At 34.9% G+C, this 25,187-nt stretch overlaps 5 protein-coding genes and 1 long non-coding RNA gene across 10 annotated transcripts; 2 read left to right on the top strand and 4 right to left on the bottom strand.

Annotated features, from left to right (window-relative positions):
- The first annotated feature begins 1,499 nt into the window (after positions 1-1,499).
- On the top strand, positions 1,500-15,083 carry LOC8258321. 5 transcript variants are annotated; one of them, XM_048373457.1, is made up of 8 exons: positions 1,504-1,852; positions 1,960-2,031; positions 2,152-2,399; positions 2,694-2,907; positions 3,030-3,187; positions 4,531-4,746; positions 12,127-14,390; positions 14,501-15,083. In XM_048373457.1, exons 1-5 carry the CDS (start codon positions 1,718-1,720, stop codon positions 3,150-3,152), a joined length of 792 nt encoding a protein of 263 aa, XP_048229414.1. In that variant the 5' UTR covers positions 1,504-1,717; the 3' UTR covers positions 3,153-3,187; positions 4,531-4,746; positions 12,127-14,390; positions 14,501-15,083. The 5 variants fall into 5 exon arrangements, with proteins under 5 accessions (XP_048229415.1, XP_048229414.1, XP_015579994.1 ...); XM_048373458.1 differs by lacking the exon at positions 4,531-4,746 and having other exon boundaries at positions 1,500-1,852; XM_015724518.3 differs by lacking the exon at positions 1,960-2,031 and having other exon boundaries at positions 1,511-1,852; positions 2,185-2,399.
- Positions 3,698-6,939, bottom strand: LOC8258320 (peroxidase 66). The gene is made up of 3 exons (XM_002510818.4): positions 4,920-6,939; positions 4,548-4,736; positions 3,698-4,398 (listed from the first exon to the last, which is right to left on the bottom strand). The coding sequence occupies exons 1-3, from the start codon at positions 5,229-5,231 to the stop codon at positions 3,835-3,837; spliced, it is 1,065 nt and encodes a 354-aa protein (XP_002510864.2). The 5' UTR covers positions 5,232-6,939; the 3' UTR covers positions 3,698-3,834.
- On the bottom strand, positions 7,139-8,914 carry LOC8258318 (transcription factor TCP19). Its single transcript, XM_002510816.4, has one exon. It carries the CDS (start codon positions 8,446-8,448, stop codon positions 7,291-7,293), a length of 1,158 nt encoding a protein of 385 aa, XP_002510862.1. The 5' UTR covers positions 8,449-8,914; the 3' UTR covers positions 7,139-7,290.
- Positions 12,853-15,020, bottom strand: LOC8258317. The gene has a single exon (XM_002510815.4). It carries the CDS (start codon positions 15,018-15,020, stop codon positions 13,026-13,028), a length of 1,995 nt encoding a protein of 664 aa, XP_002510861.1. The 3' UTR covers positions 12,853-13,025.
- A 2,620-nt stretch (positions 15,084-17,703) lies between the features above and the next one.
- Positions 17,704-19,155, top strand: LOC125369947. The gene is made up of 2 exons (XR_007215663.1): positions 17,704-17,902; positions 18,875-19,155. It is a non-coding gene; the product is annotated as an uncharacterized LOC125369947 (long non-coding RNA).
- A 2,744-nt stretch (positions 19,156-21,899) lies between these two features.
- Positions 21,900-24,800, bottom strand: LOC8258316 (protein HOTHEAD). The gene is made up of 5 exons (XM_002510814.3): positions 24,669-24,800; positions 23,870-24,511; positions 22,948-23,351; positions 22,224-22,774; positions 21,900-22,135 (listed from the first exon to the last, which is right to left on the bottom strand). Exons 1-5 carry the CDS (start codon positions 24,748-24,750, stop codon positions 22,081-22,083), a joined length of 1,734 nt encoding a protein of 577 aa, XP_002510860.1. The 5' UTR covers positions 24,751-24,800; the 3' UTR covers positions 21,900-22,080.
- Positions 24,801-25,187: the final 387 nt, after the last annotated feature.

A 25,187-nucleotide genomic window follows, 5' to 3' on the forward strand; every position in this document is an offset into this window, starting at 1 on the left:
TAAAATGAAGATAACAATAGATACATATATATCACAACATAAATATAAAAATAAATAAATAAATTTAATAATAAGATTATATTGATTTTAAACTAATTAAATTTATTATGTTATGGATTTATTTTAATAACAAATAATACTAATAGTTCATTAAGTTAAGTATGATTATAGACGTCTAAAAGAATAGTTTATATGTATATATTACTGTGTATATTTGAACCAGTTATAATTTTATTTAATTTGTAAGAACTTAATTCTTGTTCTATTTTTTATATTTAAATTAATCGCTATATCATTGTAGAGACACAAACATAAATAAATTGTAAAATATGTGACCTCCTTAAAAGAATGTGTTTTATCTATTAAGGAGATAAAACTACAAGACTCGTAAAAGTAAAAAGGAAGTACTTACTATTTTTATATTTTAAAAAAAATACAAGTAAAAATTACAACAAATAATATACATTTTATAGATTTTTGGTATATATTCCATATATATTTGATATACATATAGTATATAAATGACATTTGAAATTATTTTTTAATTTTTATTTTGTACCTTTAGTATCTATACATTTATAAACTTGGCTATTATTTAAAAAGTTATGTCAATTTTCTAAAACAAACATATTATCAAACAACATCATTTGCTAGTTGTATAATGATCCACTCCCACCGTGCCCTTTGCAACAAGAGATAGTTGCAATTGTTCATTATCTTTTCTCTTATTTTTCACTATATATTTCTAAACATAGAAATAAAAGAAACAATAATATATGTACAATATATATAAAAGTTTCTAGCATATCAAAATAGTATTTATATACATATTTTGATATCTCTTCGTATATATATATGGTATATGTATGCTATTTTAGGTATAATATCAAATTTATCAGTATCAAAACCTTAGATGCTTGTTCAAAATATTGACTGCAATCATATATTTTTTTACTACAAATCAACAAATCAAATCCTCACAAATTTCTTCTAAATTAATACATGCAACAAAATTTTATCAAATAAAATTAGTTTGTCAAATACCCATAACACATCACTTGCCATTTTCTTGGAAAATAGTAAAGAAAGGTTAGTCAAGAAGAACAAAAAAGGAAAGACCCAATTGCTCTTTCAACATATTCATATATATCATTGTTTCTATTATTTTTTCTTTCTATCTTTTAATCTCTTTAATAACAAAATGTCAACCCCACTACTCATTTGATATTTAATTTGAAATAGCATCAAAACCCTTATAACATTGTTTGCGTAGTTTCTAAGCTTGCGCATGCATTAGCCATAATAAATACAATTGAATTTTCATAACGAAATCTGAATTTCTTTAATTTCAACTCAATATTTTTGTTATTTTCATCTGAATGAGATTTAACCATTAGTTTATAGTCATTCTATATGAGAGAAATTTAAAATGAAGTGAAAAGAAAAGAAAAAAGTATTCTACCTGTCAGCCTATCACCGATGAGAGAGAAAGAAAAAGAACAACTAAAAAGGAATAGTGAAAAAAAACGTTTACATTGTTTTTTTAAAAAAAAGCTAATATATATTTGAAAGAACAGTTTAAATGATATTATTTTAGAAAACCACGTATTCTATGTAGTTTCCTATGGAGAGAAACTGACCCTCAATTAAAAACATAAAAGAGAAAGAAAAGGGAAAAAATAAAAATCAAAGAGAAAAAGGAAAGGAGAGAGTCACTATGGCAGAGGGCACTACAAGGAAGAGAAAGGTGGCAGACTATGGCAAAAATTCGTCATCCAAGTCAAACTGGCCTCTCATAAAACCTAAGAAGAATCTTGAGATTACCCGTCTCAAAGAAACCGATCTTTTTATTGTACGTTTCTCATTTTAATCTCTCATACAATACGACTTGTCAATATCACTATATTCATTCGTATTGCTTCGATTACCAATTGCTACTTTTCAAGTATATCCACTTAGGGTTTGCTAGAATGGATGCATTTCATGAATTCAACTCTTCAAATTTTGTTTTCTAGGGAAATTAATCACAAGGTATGCATCCTGCAATTGTAAAGCAACTAGCAGTTTGCAATTATTAGTTAATTAGATGACTTTACGTACTATAATTTGTCATATCTTGGAATATTTTTGTTTTGTTTAACGTAATTTCAGGTGCAAGATTTTCTGACATGTGGTGAATCAAAGTCATTTGTGAAAGCAGCAGAAGCAACAGGATTTGTACACCAAGGCAGTCTTGGTCCCACAAAAGGAGAAGCTTATAGAGATAATGATAGAATTTCAGTGAATGATTCTCTTCTTGCTAAAAATGTATGGGAATCTGGGCTTAACAATTTGTTTTCTGATATTAAAATTCGCGGAAAAGTTGCTGTTGGCTTGAATCCAAACATCAGATTTTATAGGTCTGTTGTGTTTGCTTGCCTTTCACTGTTATCAATTCTTACCAGTGCATTCTATTTTATGGAAGTCTTTAACCAACCAATTTGGGGAAGATCACTGGGCTTGTGTGACGCTTAACAATTAACTCACAGGGTATTTCTGAAAATGGATAATGCTCACATGGTCTATCAAATAATTCTATAAATTCTTAATTTGTTCTTTCGTTGTGCTGTAATTCTCTCTTTGTGGTAGTGACCTAATATCTTTTGCACTGAGTAGACTTTGAAGTCATGTTTGTTTTGGGGATTAATTTCCAGGTACAAGGTGGGCCAGCGATTTGGACAGCATATTGATGAAAGTGTTGATCTTGGGGATGGGAAGCGCACCCATTATACTCTGCTAATATATTTAAGTGGTGATTCTAAAGCCAAGACCAAAAATGACCCAAATGCCTCCAAGGATTTTTCCCCAGAGTCTCTAGTTGGAGGAGAGACCGTCTTCTATGGTTCTAGGAATAGAGTTGTGGCTGAGGTGCTTTCCTTTTTATTTATCTTTTTACTATATTTGGTTTGTTTTCCTTCACTCTATGCTTATGGATGAACTGTAGGTTTCGTTTGGCCTTATGTGCCTGATGTTTGATTTGAACTCTATAGGTTGCTCCAACTGAAGGGATGGCTCTACTACACATTCATGGGGACAAGTGTATGCTGCATGAATCCCGGATTATTAACAAAGGTGTCAAATATCTGTTCCGCTCAGATGTAGTTTTTGCTTGATGAGTGGCTTTCGTTGTTAAGCTGAAGCAAAATCTGTAAGCTTTTTAACTTTATGCCTATTTCTTCTCTTTTGTTTTAATCTCTTGTTGCAAGTTTGATAGCTTTCACATCCTTGCATTGAATATTCTTACTTGAAAAGCACTCTGGACGAAATTTTTGCTGCCCATAAATAGGCATCTTTAATCTTTCTGGTGCTGGCAAGCTTCTTCCATGTGTGTCATTTTCTGCTATTGTTCTGTTCTTGTTCATGTATTTAACAGCAATTACTGCAATAACATTTATGTCAACAATGTGATTATCATGGCTAAGTTTTCTTATTGTACACAAATCAGGATGAACTTATGAAAATCCTCCTCTAGTAGAAATTGTTTGATTTTGGTTCTGCCTATTAATCCTTGGGATAAAACTAGTTTAGAATGGTTTAAGAACTAGTATCATGCAGAAACACAATGAAGCTGTTAATTTTTCATAAACAAAATCTATCAGTTGACATCTGACCATGGAAAGGAAAGGAAAGGAAAGGGTATTAGGCTATTTTTGCGATGTGAACTAAAGATGAATTTATTGATTTATGGGGACAACTCATAGCATGTTCAGCCTCACAACATTATAATAAAAAAAGTAAAAAATAAAAGAAAATGAAACTTTCCGCCTTTGATTGCACTCACTCAGTCACTCTGTCTCAACTGACCACTTGGCATTTATGTCTGACTTCTCCATTTTCAATGACCCCTACATTTCCCAGTTTCACCATTGAAGCTGCAAATTCTCTAAAGAACAAACTTTGATCCCTGGAAAATGTTTCTACTATCCATCTAGTCCTGTAATCACTGAACAATGCTTGATCTGATCCAAACACACCTTTTCCTTCCTTGAGTTGCTTGTAGTAGTCATTATCAAAGGTCGAAGAGGTCAGGTCCAGGAACTCTCCTGCATTACGATCCTTGTTTTGTTTTGGGCATTTCTTTCTTAGCTTCTCTGCGAACTCACTCTTCATGCTTGGATCTACGTCATGCACTGAACTGAAGTTGCGAAGGCGAGCTTCAAATGAGGAGCAGTGTGAAAAACCTAGAGTGTGGCCACCTGATAAAGCAACCATGTCTTTGACTCCTAAACTTCTCTTCGCAAAGCTTTGAATGAGTTGTGTTACATTGAAAGTTGGAGCTGGTAGGTTTATGGTATCATTAGCTCTGGACACCCTTCCGTCCTTCCTACCCTTTAGTACATTCCAATGAGGTCCTCCTGACTGATGGAATGTAATAAGAAAGATATGATAATTCCTTAGAGAAGAGAAAATTAAAAGAATCTAGATTTTTTTTATAACAAAGTTATCTTCAACGAATAACCATCCTTTTTCACATGGTGATGGTTATTGCAGAGTACATGTTACATTACCATGGCCACCACATCTCTTGCTGCTATAGCTATGATATCTGCACATGAAATGGTGTGTGGACAAACCATTTCAAGCTTGGCTTTGGCATCATCAATCACATAGAAGGGTCGAACTGAGATATTGGGAGGGCCATCTTTCTCTGCTTGGTTTCCCGGAGTAGAGTCCAGCAAAATTGATGCATCACATCCCTATCGATAGGTAAATAGAGAGATTACGTATATTTGATTAGTTCAGCATTCTTATTTTCATCCGTGACTAAACTTGTTCACTTTATGATTGTGTGGATATCAATTTCTTGAGTGACCTATAATGATGTGTGCATAAGTTGGCGTGCAAGTGTGTTTATTAGATTAAGAGAGAGATACTCATACCCTTATGAAACAATCATGGAAAAACATTCTAAGGAGATGAGCTGGGACTTTAGGGTCATGCATGGAAGCATTCTGAACTGTCTGCAAGACAATATTCTCAGCTTGTGGACATGTTTGATCATAGTAATGAGCATCAAGCGTAGCTTTCAATGGTGAAATTAAGACAGAGAGAAGGAAAATTGTTGCTAAAAGTGAGGACTTTGGTGGACAAGTAGCCATTGTTAGTTTTATGATGAAGAGCACAAAATTAAGAAAGCAAACAATGGATACACTAGTCCTGTGGAAGTAGGGTAGTAATATATACAAACACATTAAACAAATTATTTCTAGATTTCTTGGTACTTCCAAGTTACTCAATGGGAAATAGAGGCTGTTTTTGGTATGTGCTTTAAGACCAAGTATCTCCAAAAGCCAGCAAAAAATATTTGTTATCTAGTACCGAGTATTATTTACCTAATACGGTGTACCAAATGAACATTCCTGGGCAAGGTAAGCTTGTTAGTGTGTTTTGTTAAATTATTAATTAATTTAAAGGAAAGTGATTGTAAGTAGGAGAGATTGAGAGTATTCTTTACCAGCGAAGCTCAAAAGAATGTATTAATAAAAACAACTATAATTAATGTATTACTGGCAGTTGGCTTATATCTATCAGGTTGGTTAATTTTAAGGCAAGATGTACAGTTGGTAAGAGGTGGAGTACACAGAATATTGTACTGCAATGAATTAGATTAACTGAAAGGAAAGAAAACGAGAGCTCGTAAGAGGAAGAAGAAGAGTAACTTATGGGAACTTATGCATTGTTTGGACTGAAATGAAAGGCTTTGGAAGATCATAGATTGGCAATTAATTGAAATCTTTGCTTTGGTTTCCTACTTTGCAATGGGCAGAATCCAATGAATAGACTATCCCCACAAAATGGGATTTCCTTCTTCTTTTGGGCTTCATCTTAGCATGGGCTTGTACAAAGTTTAGTTTTTGGACAGCAGCTCATTTTGGCTCCTTTCTGTTAAAAATAATAATAAAAAAAAGTTACAAGAACTTAGGTTCTGCTAAGTCGAAAAATGACAATAAATACGGTGCGTTTAAAGTGGTTCTTGAGTTCAAAGTCAAATGCTGTAAGCTTTTAAATCGTCTTTACTTTCATATAAAGTAATCCCAATAAGAAACTACTACAACTATCCATTTACTCTTTTAAGGAAATAACTGAGATCCTAGTAGGAGCTGATAGTTTAATCCCAGATAGAACCACATCTGGGCTTTAATATTAAAACAAAAATCACCCGGGAAATTTTTGTCAAAGAAATTAAGCTATTTAGGGATTTCACATGGGAACTACTGTCAGAGAAGAAGGAGGCGATATTTTTTTTTTCTTTATGTATTACTTATAGATGCCATGAGTTTCTTTTGTGCGTGTTTTTCAAGTAATTTTTCAGAATGTTATAAGCGCGTCTTTAGCACTGCAAGAGGAATATTAGAAGAGGAATTCAAATGGGCCTAAAACACAAGCACAAGTATCGTTTAGGCTCTGGTTTGTTTGTTTAAACAAAGGGTAATAGTTTTTCTTTATTATAAAAAGATATACCACCTGCTTGGTTGCTCTGGTAGATGGAGAAGTAGGGGAAAAAACAGTTGTTAATTTAACTATGAAAAAGGAGATTAGATACCTGCAGGGGGAAGCACAACAAATTTGTATCAGATATATTTTGGCAATTAGAAAACACAGTGAAGGTGTCAATAGCGAAAGTCTTCAGGGAACAGCTAAGCAAAGAACGCGTGTCAGCGAGGCCAGGCTTTTATGCCTACCTCGCAAAACCTGCCTGGGGCTCACCACAGAGAGACGGAAGGCAATTTCTCCGCCAAAAAGGCAGGGGCCCACCTTCCTAGGTACACGTGCCGTCGACACGTGATACCAACTGTTGGTCCTGATTAAACCACTCGGCTTGGTCCACGCGCCACCACCACTTTTCTTGTTGTTTGACCCACACGCTTCAACGCTGACCGACCGCAAACACATCTCTCTATTCTCTAACTCTCAACTCTTGTTGCCTAATTAACCCCACAAACAAAAAGTAGAACCCCAGCATCCACGTGCGCAAGCCAATCTCACGTGAGGAAAACTCGGCCGTGTTCTTTCATAGCAAATCCAGTCCATACAACATCTTGAATTGAAATTTGAAACCATACCATCCATCCATTTACGAGAAGAAAAACACATAATATAAACAAAAACATGGCTTGTTTGTTTTGTTCTTGTAGCATTGCATTACACAAATCTAAACAAGGAAATGGGCTAAAACCCTACACTTAACTTAATTCTAAACACTGTATCGTTAATGGGAAATCCCAACAAAGCAAATAACCTTTCGTATTGTCAAGACTTAGAACATGAAGTTTGCTGACTATTTGGTTGACCCAGGAATTGAAGCTCTTTCTTATCATATATCTCCAATGAGAAATCCCTTAACATTTGGGCACTACCACTATTACTAGTATTACCCCCACCGCCACCGCCACCGCTATTACTTGTACTCGAACTCATTGATCCCATCGGAGAAGATGAAGATGACGGAGAAGCTGTAGACAACCCACTCGATCCTATTGTATTCGAAACATTAAAACCAATGCCGGCCCCCAGCTGGACCCCAGGTTGCATAGCAGAAACAAAATTAGAAATGGGTCTAGCAGCCACATTGAAAAACGGTGTCGCATTAGCTGGTATTGCCCACAGTTGTGGCTGTTGATTGGACCCACCAACACCAACACCTCCTGTTAAACCCGCTGATTGTGGCAACACAAATGTCCCCATAGGCCAAAACGGCACCAACCCTTGCGCACTACCAAAATTGTTATTTTGCAGTGTCGCTGTTGTATTTGTTGGTGAAATTGGAGCTAAACCTGAAGACAGAGAACTCTGCTGCTGCTGCTGGTGTTGGCGGTGCTCATTCACATCTATAAATTCACTATTTGAGGGTCTCTTACGTCTCTTCCTGGGCAACGTCTCATCCCCATCAGGTCTAGCCGGAGAAGTTGTTGGGATTTTAAGGGTTCCATTAATAGAAACGGCGATAGCAGGGACTGTACCTGTGCCTGTAGCTTCAATTATGGCTGGCTCTGCATGCTCAAGAAGCCACCTTATCGTTTCTCCGTCTGATTTGTGCCCTAACTCTCGCGTAAGTTGGAAAATCCTAGCCGCACATGTGGCTGGCATACGGATCCTACGCCCACGGCCTTCTACCTTTGTGTGTCTGTCCTTGGATGGTCTTTTAGCGGAGGAGGCTAGGGAACGATTATTGTTGGTGGCTTTTGATAACGAGAGAGGTACCTGTGAGAGGGTAATTGGGAGAGAATTGTTGTTATCTTGGGCATCTGTGTCTGTTAGTTCTTCTTCTTTTAGAAGAAGGGTGGGTTCTGGGTCAGGAGGCTCCACCATAGAAGTTTCTGAGGATGAGAAATTGGGGCTGATGCTCTGTTCTTGGTCAATTTCTTCTATGGTGTGGTGACGATGATGGTGGTGGTGGTTTGAGTCCATGTATGTCAAAGATTTAACCAACTATCACACAAAGGAAATTCAAGATAAACAATTAAGCAAAAACCCAGAAAATCTCGATAGAAGACCCAGAAGGGTTAAGTTGACTGGGGTTCTGATTATTTCTTTTCTTTTCCTTTCTTTTTCTACCTGCTGTGAAAGATTAAAGAGATGGGGACAAAAGCAAGCAAAGAAAGAGCAGATAATTTTTGAATAAATAAATAAATAAAGTACATAGAAGAGAGAACAAACCCTAGAGGTGTGAAAAAAAGAAAAAAAGAAAAAAAGAAAAAAGAAAAGAAGAAGAAAAGGCAGCCCCACTTTTATCTTCTGCCACTGCTAGCCCTACCAAGAAGAAAGGGGGACCCCCAAAATAAGTATTTATTGGTAGGAGAAGATGAATGAACGGTTGGGAGGGTATGAAATAGCTCGTGAGCTCTTAGATTTCGACACGTACAGTCTTATTAACATCTAATTTCAGTTTTTGTTTTTTCTAATTTTAAGAATTTCTTTTACCCTATGCTTCCGAAATATTATAGTGGGAAAAGAAAGTAAGAAGAGAAAATAAACTTTATTTTATTTATATGTATTTTCTTCTATCATGTTTGATAGGAAAAAAATAAAAGGAAAGAAAGGAAAATAAATCTAATGTTCTTGTTTGGAAAGTAAAAATAGAAAAGGGAAAATTGCAAAACTGTATATTTATTATTTTATTCTTTATTTTATAAAATAAAAAGTATTTTTATTATAATCAATCAATTCATGATTGAGATCCATATTCTTATTTATATGTAAAAAAAGAAGAAGCTATTTTAAACATCTAATGTAAAGTAAGAAAATGGACAAAACATTTATTTTGAATTTCTTTGAGAAATAGTGAAATAAAAAGGACATACATTTCTTGATAGAGACTAACTAAATAATATTAAGAGCAAAATAGTAATTAGCTCATAAATAATAAAAATCTTCTCTTGTTTTATCATATTTTCCACCTATTTTGGAAAGAAAATAAAGGAGGTAAATTTTAAGCTATTTTCTTTTCCCTCTTTATTTTCCCTATTTCCAAACAGAGGAGAACTTTAATCATTTTTTATTTTTCTTCCAGTTTTATTTTCGTTCAATCCAAACATAGGGTTAAGGTAATAATTTACTTGAATTTTAGCTAAAGAAAACCTGTTTTAGGGGGTTAACAAAACATCACTATTTGGGAGACGGAGAACAAGAGTGGAAAAAAAGAAGAAGTGGGATAACATTCTAATTAGAATAGAGTATTTTATGTTTGGAAAGTGAGAAAAATTAGAACTTGATAGAGGGAAAAAAATAAAAGTTTTGATTCATTTAACCTGCACAATTTGAAAGATTAAATGTATTCATTGTTTTTCTGTTTACAAACAAGAGATTTTTAAATGACCCAAACGAAAAAAATGATATGTTAAAATTTGTATTGTCCAAGACATATAACAATTAAATTATCATTGATTCATCATGATTAGAAATTGATCAATATAAAAACTACATCATAAAGTATAAAGCATGTCATAATTATAGTAATATGTTTATAATCACATGATTTATATAAAATTTAATTTTCCGAAGACAGAAAGAATCTTAAAAATTTACCTTCTAAACAGAATTCAAAGTTCAAAAAAAGTTCTGGTAAAAAGAATAAGATCTTTTTATTTGAAACTAGAATAAGAAATTGTTAAGTATGATAGATCTAGATTTTTGCATGATGTACTTGTTTTTTTTTTTTCTTTCCCTCAAAATCAAATGCATGATATGCTTCGATGTTAAAATAACTAAAGAAAGAAGTGATGGCAGGAAAGACCTTACCTATGAGCTGCACTTATTCAGGAGAAGGGAGGCAAATGTAGTATAAAATAGAGGCAGTGTACATGTTACCAACTTGGATCATAAAGTAGCTTTGCAACTTGCTGGGCTGCCTGGAGAAATGAATAATAGATTATCTTCATTCTTATCATAGTCAAACCCACAATTCACAAATGCAAATTCACCTCTCCAAAATCTTGGTTTTTATTAGCTATCATCACCAGCCAACCCTGCTGCAAGTGGGGTTAGCTTTTCTCTTGCATTCTCATTCAACAAAGCTTATGGAAAAAATGAAACGAACATAAATTTAGAGCAATTGGGTTAGGAGGATGATGTATTCACTTCCTTTTAATTGCTTTTCCACTTTAGTCATACTAACCACGAATAGAAGGATGGCTAGTGGAAGATGTGTTAACTATCATTTCCCTATTGCCTATTGTTTAGTACTTTCCAAGAAAAAGAATTGTATAGATGAGATTTCTAATCCCAATTAAATGGCCATGAAGCTTTTCCATTTGTCTGGAAAACTAGAATGGTGCCAAAATTTTTGATTTGATTAATCAAGATAACACCTAAACATATCAGAGGTAAATTACGCAACGGAAGAAAGTAAATCTGTGATTCTCAAGAAGCCCTCAAAATACAATCAGGCAAACCTTTTCTGCACAAGCTGCAAGCTCAGTTCAAGCAATTTTTTAATTTTTTATTTGTTCTTATCATAAAGGTGAATTCCTCTAAAGAGTTTTAATAGGTATTGAGTAGCACAGCATAAAATAAAGAACCTTGTTATAGGAAGAGTGAAACACGAAATAGTTAGCATATAAAATTGAAAAGGTGTTGAGCTTCAGGTTTTCAAATCTGCGGAAGGATATAGTTTGAGCCCTGAGGAAGGGCAACTGTGCAACATGATCCTTTCCAATACTGAAAGTACAACATTCTGTTACTTCAGACCAACTCACTTTTTACAGAAATGTTTCTTTCTAGCAAGAATTAAGTGCCATGAGGTAGCGAGTTTGTGAAAGCCTTCCCATGAACAACGTATAGGTAGAAACCTAAAATATTAGTTTAGAAAGGTAACGCCAGATTTATGATTTTTCATGATATTATTTTTTAAAACATTTTAGTTAGCATCTAATATACGTCTCATGTTCCTCCACTTTTGTACCCTTGGATCCTGACAATATGTTTCTTTTAAGTATTAATTGAATGTATAAGTTCGTGTGATTATGTTATTAGGTTTCATTTTAAGTGGATCACTCTGTAGTTTAGAACACAACCCTCAATCTATTTCACTTCTACTGTTAGTTAGTTTATTTATGCGGGGGTCTGCTCTGCGAAGTACAATCATCCAGGGTTGCCAGTAGTTTGTAGAGGGGTGAAAATCAAGGATTAATCACAATGTGATTGTGGGTCTGAGATTTAGGCGAGGCAAACCTGTTGACTCATGGTTACAACAGTCGATATGTTCTATGTATGACGTGACTAGCACTTGGAAATGTATGCTTAATAATGAGCTAATTAAAAGCTGATGTTAAGGTATATGAAATTGTTAGATGAAGTGTTCAAATATAAAGGAGGTAGTGCTAAAGTTAAAGTGACTTTAGCAGAAGAAGCATGAAATTGTTCTTTTGTCAGTATGCCTGGCGTAAACTTGAACAGGCCACAAAAGCCAGACTCTTTATCCATGTGTTATGCATGCTTAACCTGCCTTCAGAAGCTAGCTTATGACCCTTTCCTATTAGTTTTCTCATTTGATTCTCTAATACAGTGCGTGTTTGTCTTCATAATTCTGGACAACGGTGCTTTGGCATTGCTTCATGATAATTAATCTTGTCACTCTTTCCTGTGCAGAGAACTTGGCAAATCTATCTTAAGTCCTTTCAAATGATTGCACTGCGAAGATGGTGGCTGCCATTAATTCTGAAAGAAGCATATGCCAAATGATGGTTTTCTTATCAATCTCGATTTAAATAAATTTCTGAGAGCAACTTGCTTTGACTTGTTAAAGCAATCTGGTATCTTTGTTTTGTCGTCCTAAAAAATTATCAAATCATCTAGAAGATTTTCTGAAAATTTAATGACTTTGTTTGATACTTGTGTATACAATCTGCATTCATCATATGATAGCTTTCGAAAGAAATGACTTGTGAAGAACAACTTGCTGCAGACGTTGTTCATCTCTTATCTTGCAAATGCAAATTATTGGTGGATGGGTAGTGTGATAACAAAAATTGAATTTCTCAATATATGCCTTATTGATCGCATTGGTGATAGTATGGTTCATTGTCAATTAATTGATGAACGAGAAAGGGCATCAATGCATATCATCTTTTCTCTATTAGTAAATGGCAGATTCTTTTTCACTGGATAACCCATTTGGAACTAAGGAGAACTTGTTGCTAATACAAACTCATTTTGTTACTAACTTGTGGTTAACGGATGTTTTAGTCAGTATGCAGCACCAAAATTAACTAAATGACAGTTTTAGGTGATCAGCTGGCCAGGAAGTATCTTCACATTCCTTAGTATAATCTATCAATGGTGAGCTGTTCTTATGTTAAAAATGCACAATTGAAATGCGATCAAATCTTTAAATTGATATATATAGAATATCATGAACCGAATGCGTGATTCTGAATTTTTTATCTGAAAGAACAATCGTGCTTACCTTTCTTTTCGTTTGGTGAATCCTGTTTTTTTTTTTAATGATGAACTTCATAATCTAAAAGAGTGAACAAATAATTTTTTGTTTATACTTCAATGGTTTTCTGATTTAGAGCAGTATATCTCCACTTGGCCTTCTCCACAAAGTCTGCATCCAGGAACTGAGCAATGAAAGCCCAAAGCCTGTAAGTATCCTCAAAATTGGCCAGGAACCCAAGTGCCACTGTAACAACTGTTATTCCCAGATTTTCTTTCTGTTTCCTATTTACTCCACTTGCTTTTCTCTCAAGAAGTGTTGCCCTTTCTTCTTCATATTTTTCTGAGAATGAGATATGATGTAGGAATGCATAGCTGAGAGATATGTTGCTTCGATCTGCTAGTTTTTGTACAAGAGGAGCATCAACCTTTTCTCCTTTCCAGTCAAACACATTGAACGCCATTGCAGGTCCCCTATCAAATCTTATCTTTGGCCCGTATATTCTAACAAGAGGGACTTCCTCGTTGTTTGGATGCTTTAGCTTCATCAGAGCATTCACCAGCCAATTAATCAGGCACCTTGCTCTATTACTGATCTGAGTTAATCCCAACAAATCAACCTCATCCAGCCCCCTACATTCAATCTCCATGGTTCCATTTCTGCTGCTATTTATGGTCTTTTTTACTTTATCGTTTTGAGAAGTTTCTAATTCCTTCTGTTTTGCTGCTGCTCCTGTAGTTTCTAATTCTTGCTGTTGTGCAGTTTCAGGCTCGCCAGTTTGTGATACTTTCTGTTCTCTAGTTGTTACTCCAGTTTGAGGCTCAGAGGTTTCTCCTTGTTGTATTCCAGATTGCAGTTTTGAAATAGATATTGGACCTGAAAAAGAGTTTGATGTATCTAGTTCATCTTCTTCTATTTCAAATTTAGACATATGTTCAATTTCTGTATCAGTACCCGAAGATTCATCTAGGAACCAAAACAACTTCTTTGCTGGGATGAGATTTACCATTCCAGCACAGGCGGTGTCTTCCAATAGTGGAACTGTAGATTTTTTGACAAAGAGACATCCAAATCCAGATGGATTTTCCCCAAAAATCTTGTAGAAGGAACAAATGAGGAAATCTGGGCGAATGAGAGAGAGGCCAAAGCTGTCCATGTCCTTCGGCCCCAATGCGCAAGCATCAATCAGGATATGCCAGCCATTCTCTTGAGCTATGCTCATCCATATATAAGGATATCTGGCCCCACTCACTCTAGAATGAAGTGGAAAGACGAATAGTCCCCTCTTCTTCTTCTTTTTTCTTTTCCTCATAATCATCTTCCTTAATTTTGCTGAATGAATCCTCAGCCTAGGCCATGAGAACTCTGCTGGCATGACTTGAGCTCCTTTGTTCTCAGAACAGTTAATCATGGTTTCCACTGCTTCACTCTCATAGTCATAAACTGTCAGAAGCTTCCGACTAGAGTGGAAAGGGTAAGACTCTGCTACAAGTTTAAAAGCTGATGTTCTGTTTGAAGTGAAAACCATACTATACTCATTTTCAGATAAATTGAGAAAACTCATAATCCTTTTCTTTATTGTAGACTCTAATTCCGATTCTTGGCCACCATGAAGTAGCTGTGTCTTCAAATTCCCTGTCTTGTAGGACACACTGAAGAAAGGAAAATGCGAATTCTTAGGAGGTGAATGAGGTGGGGGACAAGAAGAAGAGACTATTTTTTTTCTGCAGTCATGATTTTGCAGCTGGGCATAGGAGAAGAGGCCGATGCCAATATAATCAAGGCAGGTATGGTGGGAAAGTGAGAGCTGATAGTATTCTTGGGCTCGAATTTGGTCTACTTGATAGCTATCTGAGTATCTTGGATAAACTTTGCTGAATTCAGTAAATGATTCTTGCAAAGTTGGAAGAGACTCAGGATTTGTAAATTGGGTATTTGGGAAGATAGAGGAAGTTGCTGTTGCAGCAAAGTTGTGGCGGCATGTTGCTGCTGTGCTTCTGTTGTTGCCCAACTTTTTCCGGGGCTCAGGAAATCCAAGGAGAGGGCTGGGGCAGCAGCCGTGAAGGCATACTTGGGAGGCTTCTTTTAGACAAGGCGACTGCATTTTTTTCTCCTGCTCTGCCCTTGACAATTTTGAAATTTATGTTGATTTCACATCTTTGTTTGATTTCTTGCTCCTTTTTAGAGTTTCTTTTCTCATCAGCTTTGATGGTCAGCTTAGTCGGGTCGTTTATTATAATTATTTCTTTGCAGTGGTGCAGAATTTTTGCTTTGTTTTAAACGTCATGGGACAGGGTGCCTCCTTAGGCTCCACAAGGCACTTTGAACAGGTCATATTATGCAGTTTACTATGTCCTGCATGTTTCACAAGTTGACCTTGTTATATGATATAGTCACTTGTACTTTTAGCACCATACATAAACTACAAATCGATCACTTAACGGAATCAACTCAATTGACACATCTTTACCAATTCTAAGTAAAGATCATGCATATAATGCCAAGACCCTTCTTCTCCTGAAACACGAGGCAAAAAATAATAAATAAAATGCTGATTTTCAACTGAATGTCAAACATCTGCCATTAGGAAAGCAACATGAACTTTTCGAAATAAGGTTAATGGGATATGGGTATGACAAATCTTCAGATAATCATATACTACGAGTCTTTCCGAGGGGTGTTCTGGACCATATCCTACTAATTAATAACTTTCCCTTTAATATTGTGGGTCATTAAGGTATATTCATAATCTCTGTTTCAGAAGATTACCGGTCCCGGCATTTCTCGAGTGGCTCACTTCTTTGAAAGGGAGTGGCAGGATTGGAAAGCGACAAATGCAAGTGGAAGACAAAAACACCTTTATGTTGGCCAGCATTATTGGTAATGACCCAAGAAAGCTTCTTTGAAATGTTTTTAATTTGCTTCGGGTTTAAGGCTTTGACTTCTAAGAAATGCAAGGCTCCAGTCCACTCCAGCGCATGGCGAGGAGTATCAATTTATTGGGTGCCAAGTGTCTCTCCAATGATTACTAATGTTAGTTGGATTACCTGGTCCAAGTCTTGTTTATGTGCTGTTATGCTTGTTTTATACAAAACCTAAAATGGACAGTTCAAATTTTCAATATCAATTGAGAAAAAGAGTGAAAAAAGAAGAAGAAGAGCTATTCTTTGGAATACGCTGTACTTTATTGTTGTTTTTCTTTTCTTTAAGACTTAGCTTCGTTGAGTATGCCCAAAACATGATTTTAGAAACTAAAAAGCCCCAGTTTTTCACAAAAGAGCAGATAGCCAACCATTGTTCGGTCGTTTTATAAAAAAGAAAAAGCAGAGTCACAAAAGCCTATAATCAAGGAGAAAAAGAAGAAAAAAGAAATTTATTGAATTACAATCCTGATTTTCCATCTTTAGATTTGATTTTCTGCAGATAAAAAGCATCATCCTTGTTGAATTCAGCTTCAAGAATTTCCAACTAAGAAATTATCTCAGTGATCGGAAAATTTATACATTTAAAAAAAGAAAAAAGAAAAGCATCTGAGTTAGACTTTATCATTGTTTTTTAAAAAATAAAATAAAAATATTTATAAGGCTTCCATCTGCAAACAAACAAACGCGAATACATCGATCTATTAGCCATCTCTCGGCCTCATCTGATCAACCAGCCGCCTGGGTCACAAGGGCCTGTCCAGTTGATAGTTGCTTTATTTATTTATTTATTTTTGAGAAAATAGTTGCTTTATTTTAGAGAAAGAGTCTTAAGGCAATGTAATTTATATAAGTTAAATAATAATAGAAAGGGAAATGGTCAGGTGTTCCTTTCGAAGCACATCAACGGCATCCATGGGCAGGATTGCATCAACGGCATCCCTGGTATTACATGTCATAGCACGACCCAGTTCATTTCTGTCTTGTTTTCTGCATTTTCTTAGAAGAATACATGACGTTTTCCAGTAACACGAATGAAAGAGTAGCTCCTGACAATATTTTATATGTATGCATAAAGAAGAACAAAACGTCTGAGCCGAGCATGGGTTCCCTCTTTATTTTACGTTTATAACTGTGGGTCCTGAATGTAGATGGAACTTATAAGAAAATGACAATTGTATATGCATTGCTTGTTGAGCCTGACTTTGGGCTTTGATATGCTTTTTGGTGAATTTATTAGCTCTCGAAATAGAAGAAACCTATTGCATATACATTTTGTGTCATTTTTCTTGCATTGTCATGTGTTTTAATGATATCAGCAATCTGTCAAGAAAAAGAAGTGGGCTAGAGACATGATTTTTGTTTTGGCAATTTATAAGTATGGCCACAGCAGCGACTTTCTTTCTCTTTGATTCTATTATATTTTTTCAGGTAAGAGTCTTAAATTCACTTTGTTCCTATCATAGAGAACATACTCTCTCTTTTCCTAAGGTTTTTAAAGCAAGAGTTAAAATCTCTTTTCTTAGATTTCAGAAATCTAAATTAGTTCATGAATGATTCTTTATTAAGAAAATAAATTATTCTTGACTTATTAAAAAAGTGAATTTGGTATAAAGAAATAAAATTTTTGATTCTATCAAGAAATTAGAATACAAGTGTTTTTTGAATCTGCATAATTTTAGAGAAAAATTACAATTAAAAAGCTGAATTGTTTATAATGTTGTTAGGGATGCTCTTTAAGATTTGATTGTGATGTTTTTGGACTGAACATTTTAATGAGGCTTGTCTCCTCTGTATCTTATTTGAGTTAGACCTTTCAATGCAAATGTACTTGCTGAGGAGATAGAGTTTAAGCAAATTAGATGACAAGGATAAGAAACGAATGGTAACCTGAAACAGTTTTATCTTTGGATCAACTATCCAAGAAGCCTAAACAGCACAACTTGTCCAATGCCCAGCAAGCACATGATATTTCCTAATGACTGACTAATCCGAGCAACAAATTTGCAAGTTAGTTGAAGATGTTGCGCTATGGTTATGCTGATAAATAACGAAAGCTAGAGAGGTACATAAATTTCCTCGTCAATTTTACATGAATTGTGGATTTCAAAACATCAATTCAAAGGATCAACTGCGCACTTCAGGTGGATTTGTACATTAACATTGCCATAGTGCATTTGCTTAAATCTAAAACCTATCAAAAGCTATAAGACTGAACTTACCTCAGTGGGAGATCAAGAAAAGGACATGAAGTCGATCAATATTTGTAGTGTCTCTAAGCTAAAGCAGTCACAGGGCAACTCTCCTTTGGCAAGCAAGTTATTGGGATGTTATGCTAGCTAGTGTCCCCTTTACCTGCCAAGCAAGAGGTGCCCTACAACTGATTTGCCTATGTAATTGCTAGCTCATTTTGCTTCAAAACACTTCTGGGTTTTGCTTCTATATCTCCTTAAGAGCTTTATAAGTCTTCTGATTGGCCATGGCATGGAGAGATGGGATAAACTATAGAAGAAATGGCATATGCTTAGGATTATGCTACGGATATCCCTTGAAGACCTTTCTTTCCTTATGTTTGATTGTGCCATTTCATGGTCGAAATCTTTTTATCATACGTGTCAAAAAATCTTGAATAATATCTACCCAATTGTATGAGATTCTTCTTCTTCTCTGTTTCGTCCATGCTTTTTGTTGGTTACAACAGGAAAAGGCAGCTGATGCTCCTTCATAATGAAGATGGCTGACGATTCGCCTTAAAATAGCAACATATTCTCAGACAAGATTCTCTCTCTTTTTTTTTTTTCCTTTTCTTTTGCTTTAAATATGCTGGCTTTACAGTGCTTCCAAGTTCAAACGTCTGACTGAGTTTCCCTTCTTGAAAAAGAAATTTGATTGGCTCGGATTAAAAATCGACTTCAATATCACGATTTCATTTTTTCAATTTATATATATGAAATCTTTTTCTTGATTGATCATTACAAGTTGCTTTGTCTTCCTTTGCTGCAACTTCCCATAATGACTTACCAATTTGCTGCTACAGACACGTATGTATATGCGATAGCATTAATCATGGATGGAAGAAGAAGAAGACGAAGAAGAAAAGGCAAGATTTGGCAGGAAAGAAAATTTGGAGAAGTGCTTTTAATTTGTGCTCAAGGTTGCTACAGGAAGACGAGAACATATAGAATGAGGAGGAACTGAGACTCCATAAGGTTGTCCTGCAATTTTATTTGAAGCATAGACAACCCTTGAGCACATTATTTATAAAATAATCGGGTCCAATATATATTATTTGTTCTCACTTAAATTTTATCAATTAAATTATAAGAACATAAAGTAATTCTTAAGAATAAAACTAACTAGTAGCTTATTTTTTACCTTCATTATATGGTGAAGATATTAAGCTGAAAATTGACTCATCTAACCACTTATAGCGTTTTGATTTTATTGGTTGAGTCTTTTGACAACACGATGGATCAAAATCATATAAATTTCTGACTTAGAATTATTACTAATTTTTTTATTTTCTTAATTATTAGTTTAATAAATAATTATCAAATATATCCTTCACTGATTTACATATATATTATCACATATAAATTTTCACATTTTATGCTTTGAAGTTGTAAAAACTTAATAAAAATACTTTAAAGAAATAATTAACTAAAAAGAATTTAAATTTTTTAATGTGTGCATAAGTTGAAAGTGGACTATCTTTATTGACAGAATAGAAGTTACATATCTCGTCTTCCTCACACAACAATAATTTGTGCTTCTCAATTACATAATAACCCTTAGGCAGAAAAAAAGAGTAAGAACATGAGTAAGCTTGGAGCTCTGAAATCTTCCAGCGGTTAGGCAGAAATATAAAGCTAATAACCCTTATCTGTCAACAACATAAAAAAAACAAAAAAAAAAAAAACAACAACAACGTTCTATTAAGGATGTGAATTATAATCTGTATACCTGGTTTTCATATAAGGAATATATAGCTAAAACCATTTTAGCTGAATCTTGGAACTGGATGCATTTTGGGGACAGATTTTAAAGGAGATGTTTGTGCGAAAATGCCATCTGAATATTTTTTTTTTCAAATAAAAGGAATGTTTTATTACAAACAGTTAATAACTATAACTTGCAGTGCATAAGTAAATATTACTACTTTCAAGAAATATATACTAATTTTGTTATATAGATGAGTTTTTTTTTAAGCTTCATTAATTGTATTGGCAGAATAATTGTATAAAATACATTGGCTGTATATTTGGCATATCGCCAAGAAACACATTTGATTCGGTAGCTATATTAAGCCACAAATTAATTTTATTGTCATTTGACTAGTCTTTAAAAAATTCCAATCTTTTGAATATGAAAATCAAATTAATCCTAGCTCCCATGACAAAAGACAAACAAACTCCCGTAAAGTAAAAGAAAACAAAATACTCACAATATTTAATCAACAAATTAACAAATAACTAAGAAAAGTAAATATAAAATAAGAATTTAAATGAACTTTTAACTAAATAAATTTATTTTTATTATTAGAAAGTTTTAATTTATTTCTGAATATTAAAACTTTAACTGAGATATTCTTCCATACATATTTGATTTATCATTTGTTTACCTAAATCTATTATTAAAAAATTAAAAAAAGATTTTACAATTAAAATCTATAAACAATTCATATAAATAAGATAAAAATATGATCTGATTATTTTATTATAATAAAAAATCACTAGAAAAAAATAAATAAATAAAGAATTAAAATTAGCCAGGGTGTAGGCAAAAAAGCCGCAGACGGCAGCAAAATAAAAAATGGCATTAGAATATGTTAATACAATGTATAACACAAATGACAGTAGAAAATACTTTCATTTTAAAACTTCAAGAGTATATATAATTGCATGCATGCAATATATATATGACAGTAGTTTTGCAACACTAAAACTGCCCCTTAAATATACGTAATCTATTGATACTTCAAACTAAATTTCAATAACCATTTCTGGTGTTATTTCCTTCTTGCAAAAGGGAGAGTTTAAGACATCAACAGATGTAGCAATCTACATGTTTCCGAGCTAAAACGTTAAATTATCGACAAATTCAATAATCATCATGGACTTATAGTGCCATTATACCTAACAAAAACTCATGATCATTGCTCTTATCTGTGGAATCGTAGAGAAAACTCGGTTTTAAGTCTAAGTGCATTCAAACTATAAATGATGAGAAAAAGAACTTACATCATACCTTCTGCATGATATATATGTATATGTAGTAGTTAGCAACCGGGAGAAATATTAAGCGCATGGATTTAAGCTAAAGCAGTCACAGGGCAGCTCTCCTTTGGCAAGCCATTGGGATCAAACTAATGCTAAAATTTAGCTTCACTTCATATCATTGCCTGCCAAGCGAGAGATGCCCTACGACTGCTTTACTTATGGTTAATTACATATATGGCTGTGGAAGCTGCAGGTTCTCCATACCCTAGTCTTGCCTTGCAACTGCTTGTAGATTTCGCAGATTTCCTGTAATCTTTTTATAAGCACTTTGATGGGGATAAGAGATAGAATAAAACCTTGAACCATTGGCATATGCCTTGGATATCCTTCTCAAGCGGCCCCTTTCCTTTTCCCGATCGAGATAAATTGTTCAGGGTGTTTCTAACTGATAATAACATGGTCAAAATTTCTCTCTTTTCTCATATCCATGATTCTGAAACCTCTCTGCCTATGCATACAGAGAGAGCTAGATTCTTGCTCTACTTTTGTCCCTTCTCTGGAGGCCAAAAGCGGTAAAACGCACAGCTGAGAGGAGATGCTTTATCATGATTTATGGAGGACAGTGAGTAATAAATTGGCACTTTAGAAGCATACGCTCCTGTCTCATTATTCTTTCACCTTTCTTTTGCTTTGCATGTTGACTTTTTGGTGTTGCTAAGTTCAATTCCCAAGCAGCCTTCTGCATGATTTCGTTCTTCTCTCAAGTTATAAGCAAAACTATCTTATCTCCTCCTTGATGGATTTAATCAATGGCCAACAACTCAATGTCCAGGCACGGTTTCATCTTTTTTCAAATCAGTTTATTATTTTCTCAATTAGATTAGATTGTATCACAAAATCACAGAAAAGTACTAAATTACCAAAATTGATCCAATTCAAACTCTACAAAGTAACACGCATGCAGAAATAAGTACATAACATTTCCGATCAAACAACAATTATGGAAAACTAGTGAAAAGATTTGTTATCTACTTCTCCTATCAGCAAGTCTCGCGCGCAGTATCCTCTTCCCCATATACCTACATTACAAAATGAAAATAGAAATAAAATTAATCTCAAGCATGTCAGAACAATCATAAATATGGCAACGTAATTATTAATCTTTACCTTCCAAGCATCATGACAGTAGCTTGAGGATTAGTTCCAGGGGAGCGAAGAAAAGTGGAGCCATCAATAACCCTTATTCCATCGACACCAATAACCCTGTAATCACGATCCACAACCTTGCCAACTTGACAGCCTCCATGATAATGCCAAATGGTCATGACAGTGTCGACGCAAAATCGTTCCAAGGAAATTGCTGTAGTAACATGTCTTGGTCTCAAGTTCACAGGCAGATTTGCCATCAGGCTAATGAGAGCTTGCACTGGCACATGTCTGTAACGAAACTTTGAAAATGCGTTAGAGTTTATTACATCTATAATAGTTTTCATTCCCTCAACACAAGTCCTCAAGTCCTCTGGTTCCTTGAAGTAATTGAATTTGACTGATGGATTGTCGTTTGGGTTTGTTGTCCTAAGCTTGAGATCGCCTGTGGAGAGTGGACCCATTACCTTTTCTAGTATAACTCCACCCCTTAACGTTGCATTCACTAGGGAATTCACGGTTTCAACTGCCTTAGCCATTGCTGCCGGGGTCAACATGTTCGGCTCGCCTGTCTAAATTTGCAACCACGTCAATTAGAATTTAGAAGTGTTCATTTAATTAAAATTATTTAATCAATTTCTCTTTTGCTTCTGATCTAGCACCCAAAACACATTTGATGAGCCAAAATTCTAGAAGGGGGCAGTTTCAAAGACCAACGCTGCATTTGGAAGTATAAGTAAAGTACCTGATTCGATGACTGCTCGTACTCCCTAATAAATCTTCGTGCCCAAGCGTAAGCATATGTTAGACCACTGGCTGACTCAATATAGCTACCAAATCGAGTGATGCCCGCAACTTGTATTAGCGAGACCTCAACTGGCAAAGGAGAAGGAATGAAAATAAGATTCATAGGATTATCTGCCATCCCTTCACCCACCATCGGCTGGTCCAACACTATAGGAATGCCATGAGCCCGAAGATGGTAGCCTGGTCCAATACCACTCAGCATCAGCAGTTGTGGGCTTCCTAATGCACCAGCTGACAAGATTATCTCATTCTTTGCGTTCCTATTCAAGAATGCCGTGTGCCTGAATCCTAATATATCTTCAAATACCACCCCATAAGCTCTCGGTCTCGGCCATGGTCTCCCTGTATTAACAAATTTTCTAGTATGGTGAAGATGAGTGCTTATCTAAAAGCATTGAATCCATCAAACTAATCCTAATATGAACTAGCATCTTTTCGCATTTCAATTTAACATTCTGATTCAACGAATTTTATAATTAAGAACATTTATTTAGCTAACCTATAATGAATTAATTATAAGAAAACATATTCAATATGAAGTGGGCACATTTGCATGATTGTCGACTTATAAAATAATTACTTAACGAATAACAATCTGATCGCAAAAATTTATTTTTCTAATTATAAGTAATGTACAGTATATTACTTGCAAAAGTATCAATTTATATTCTACCAAAGCAATGTATGTGAAACACCAAACAAGAATAATTCATGCCCTTGATGCTCCGTGTTTGTGTTTTCTTTTTATTTTCTCAGTAGATCGACGGTCTTTAGTTTCAGATATCACTAATAAAGGTTGTCATTCATATAAGATGTTGAAAATTGATTATTAAACAAAGAATCGTGAGCATGTGCTTTACCTCTCTGCGTAAACAAGATCTTGACAACAGTAGCATGCAAATAAACTGTAATATTTCTTGGATCGGCATACTCAAGTAGATCCGCAGCAGTATGCCTGTGACCATCTCTGTCAAAGATTGAACCTCCAACTTTAGTTCCATGGACATGATCATAAGTAAATCCATTGTCAGGCAGCAGCCCTGCTTCTATCAGCCCGTCCCTCACTGCTGATTGCCACTGCAACATTTGTGGTCTAAATGCTACTTTTTTCTCAACCCATGCATAAGATGAATTCACCAATTTCTCTTTCCACCCTGCTTGCTTCACATAATCAACGCTCGCGCGCGTGAAAAATCCGGCGTTCAGGGCGCTTCCCCCGCCTAGAACACGTGCGCGAGTGTTGTAGACTCCATCCTCGGAGATGAATTGTTGAGAAGGGGAATAAGGAGATGTGTCTGAAAGCGAAGCAACGAAGTTGCCTATGTCGGTTATGTTAGGATTGCCATATGGAGAGCCTCCTCTTTCGAGGACTAGCACTTTTGCATGCTTAGACAGAGTGGCCGCTAATGGGCAGCCTGAAGTTCCTCCGCCGATGATTATGTAGTCGTATTGAAGAATTCTTGGGGCTGATGTTGCTTTGTTAACAAACGTGTAACTCGGAGCTGCAAAACACATAAATTTTACTACTACTAACAGTACCTGCTCAACTCGATTCTACCCAACTAAAATTGTATCTCGAAATTAGATAAAGGCTTCAATTTAAACTTATATTTTCTTATGCTGCCTAGGAGAGCAAAAATCATATCGACAAGTTCATACCTTTTTCTGAATAAGAGATGCCATGAAGCATGAAAGTCCACGCAAGAACAATGCCTATATATTTCCAAGCAGGTACAACCATCTCTCCAAGACCTTATACAAATTGTAAAATCTACAAGTGTCCTTTACAAACAGAGCTATACTCTTCCTTAAATAATATCTCAATGACTTGATTTCTTTGGGTGCAAAGATGTCCACTTTGCCATGAAGAAAGACACACAATTAACTTATAGTTCAACAACATATATTTTTAGTTGTTTACACATAAAAAAGGTCCAATATTCTTAAACTTCATTCGAATGCGTGCTGTGTGAAAATTAAACATAAATGTGCCCAGTAATAGCATTTACCAAACCGAACGGCCAGTGCTGCCACTTACTAAAGAATAATAATTATAATTATATACAATATGTTTAGGAAGCGCTATAAAGGCATTATATATAATATGTATATTTAGATGACTTGATACACATGGTCCAGCTTTGAGAGAAATAACTAGTGCACCACCCAACCGCTACT

This window comes from Ricinus communis, chromosome 4, assembly GCF_019578655.1.
Source record: "Ricinus communis isolate WT05 ecotype wild-type chromosome 4, ASM1957865v1, whole genome shotgun sequence".
NCBI classification, from domain to species: Eukaryota; Viridiplantae; Streptophyta; class Magnoliopsida; order Malpighiales; family Euphorbiaceae; genus Ricinus; species Ricinus communis.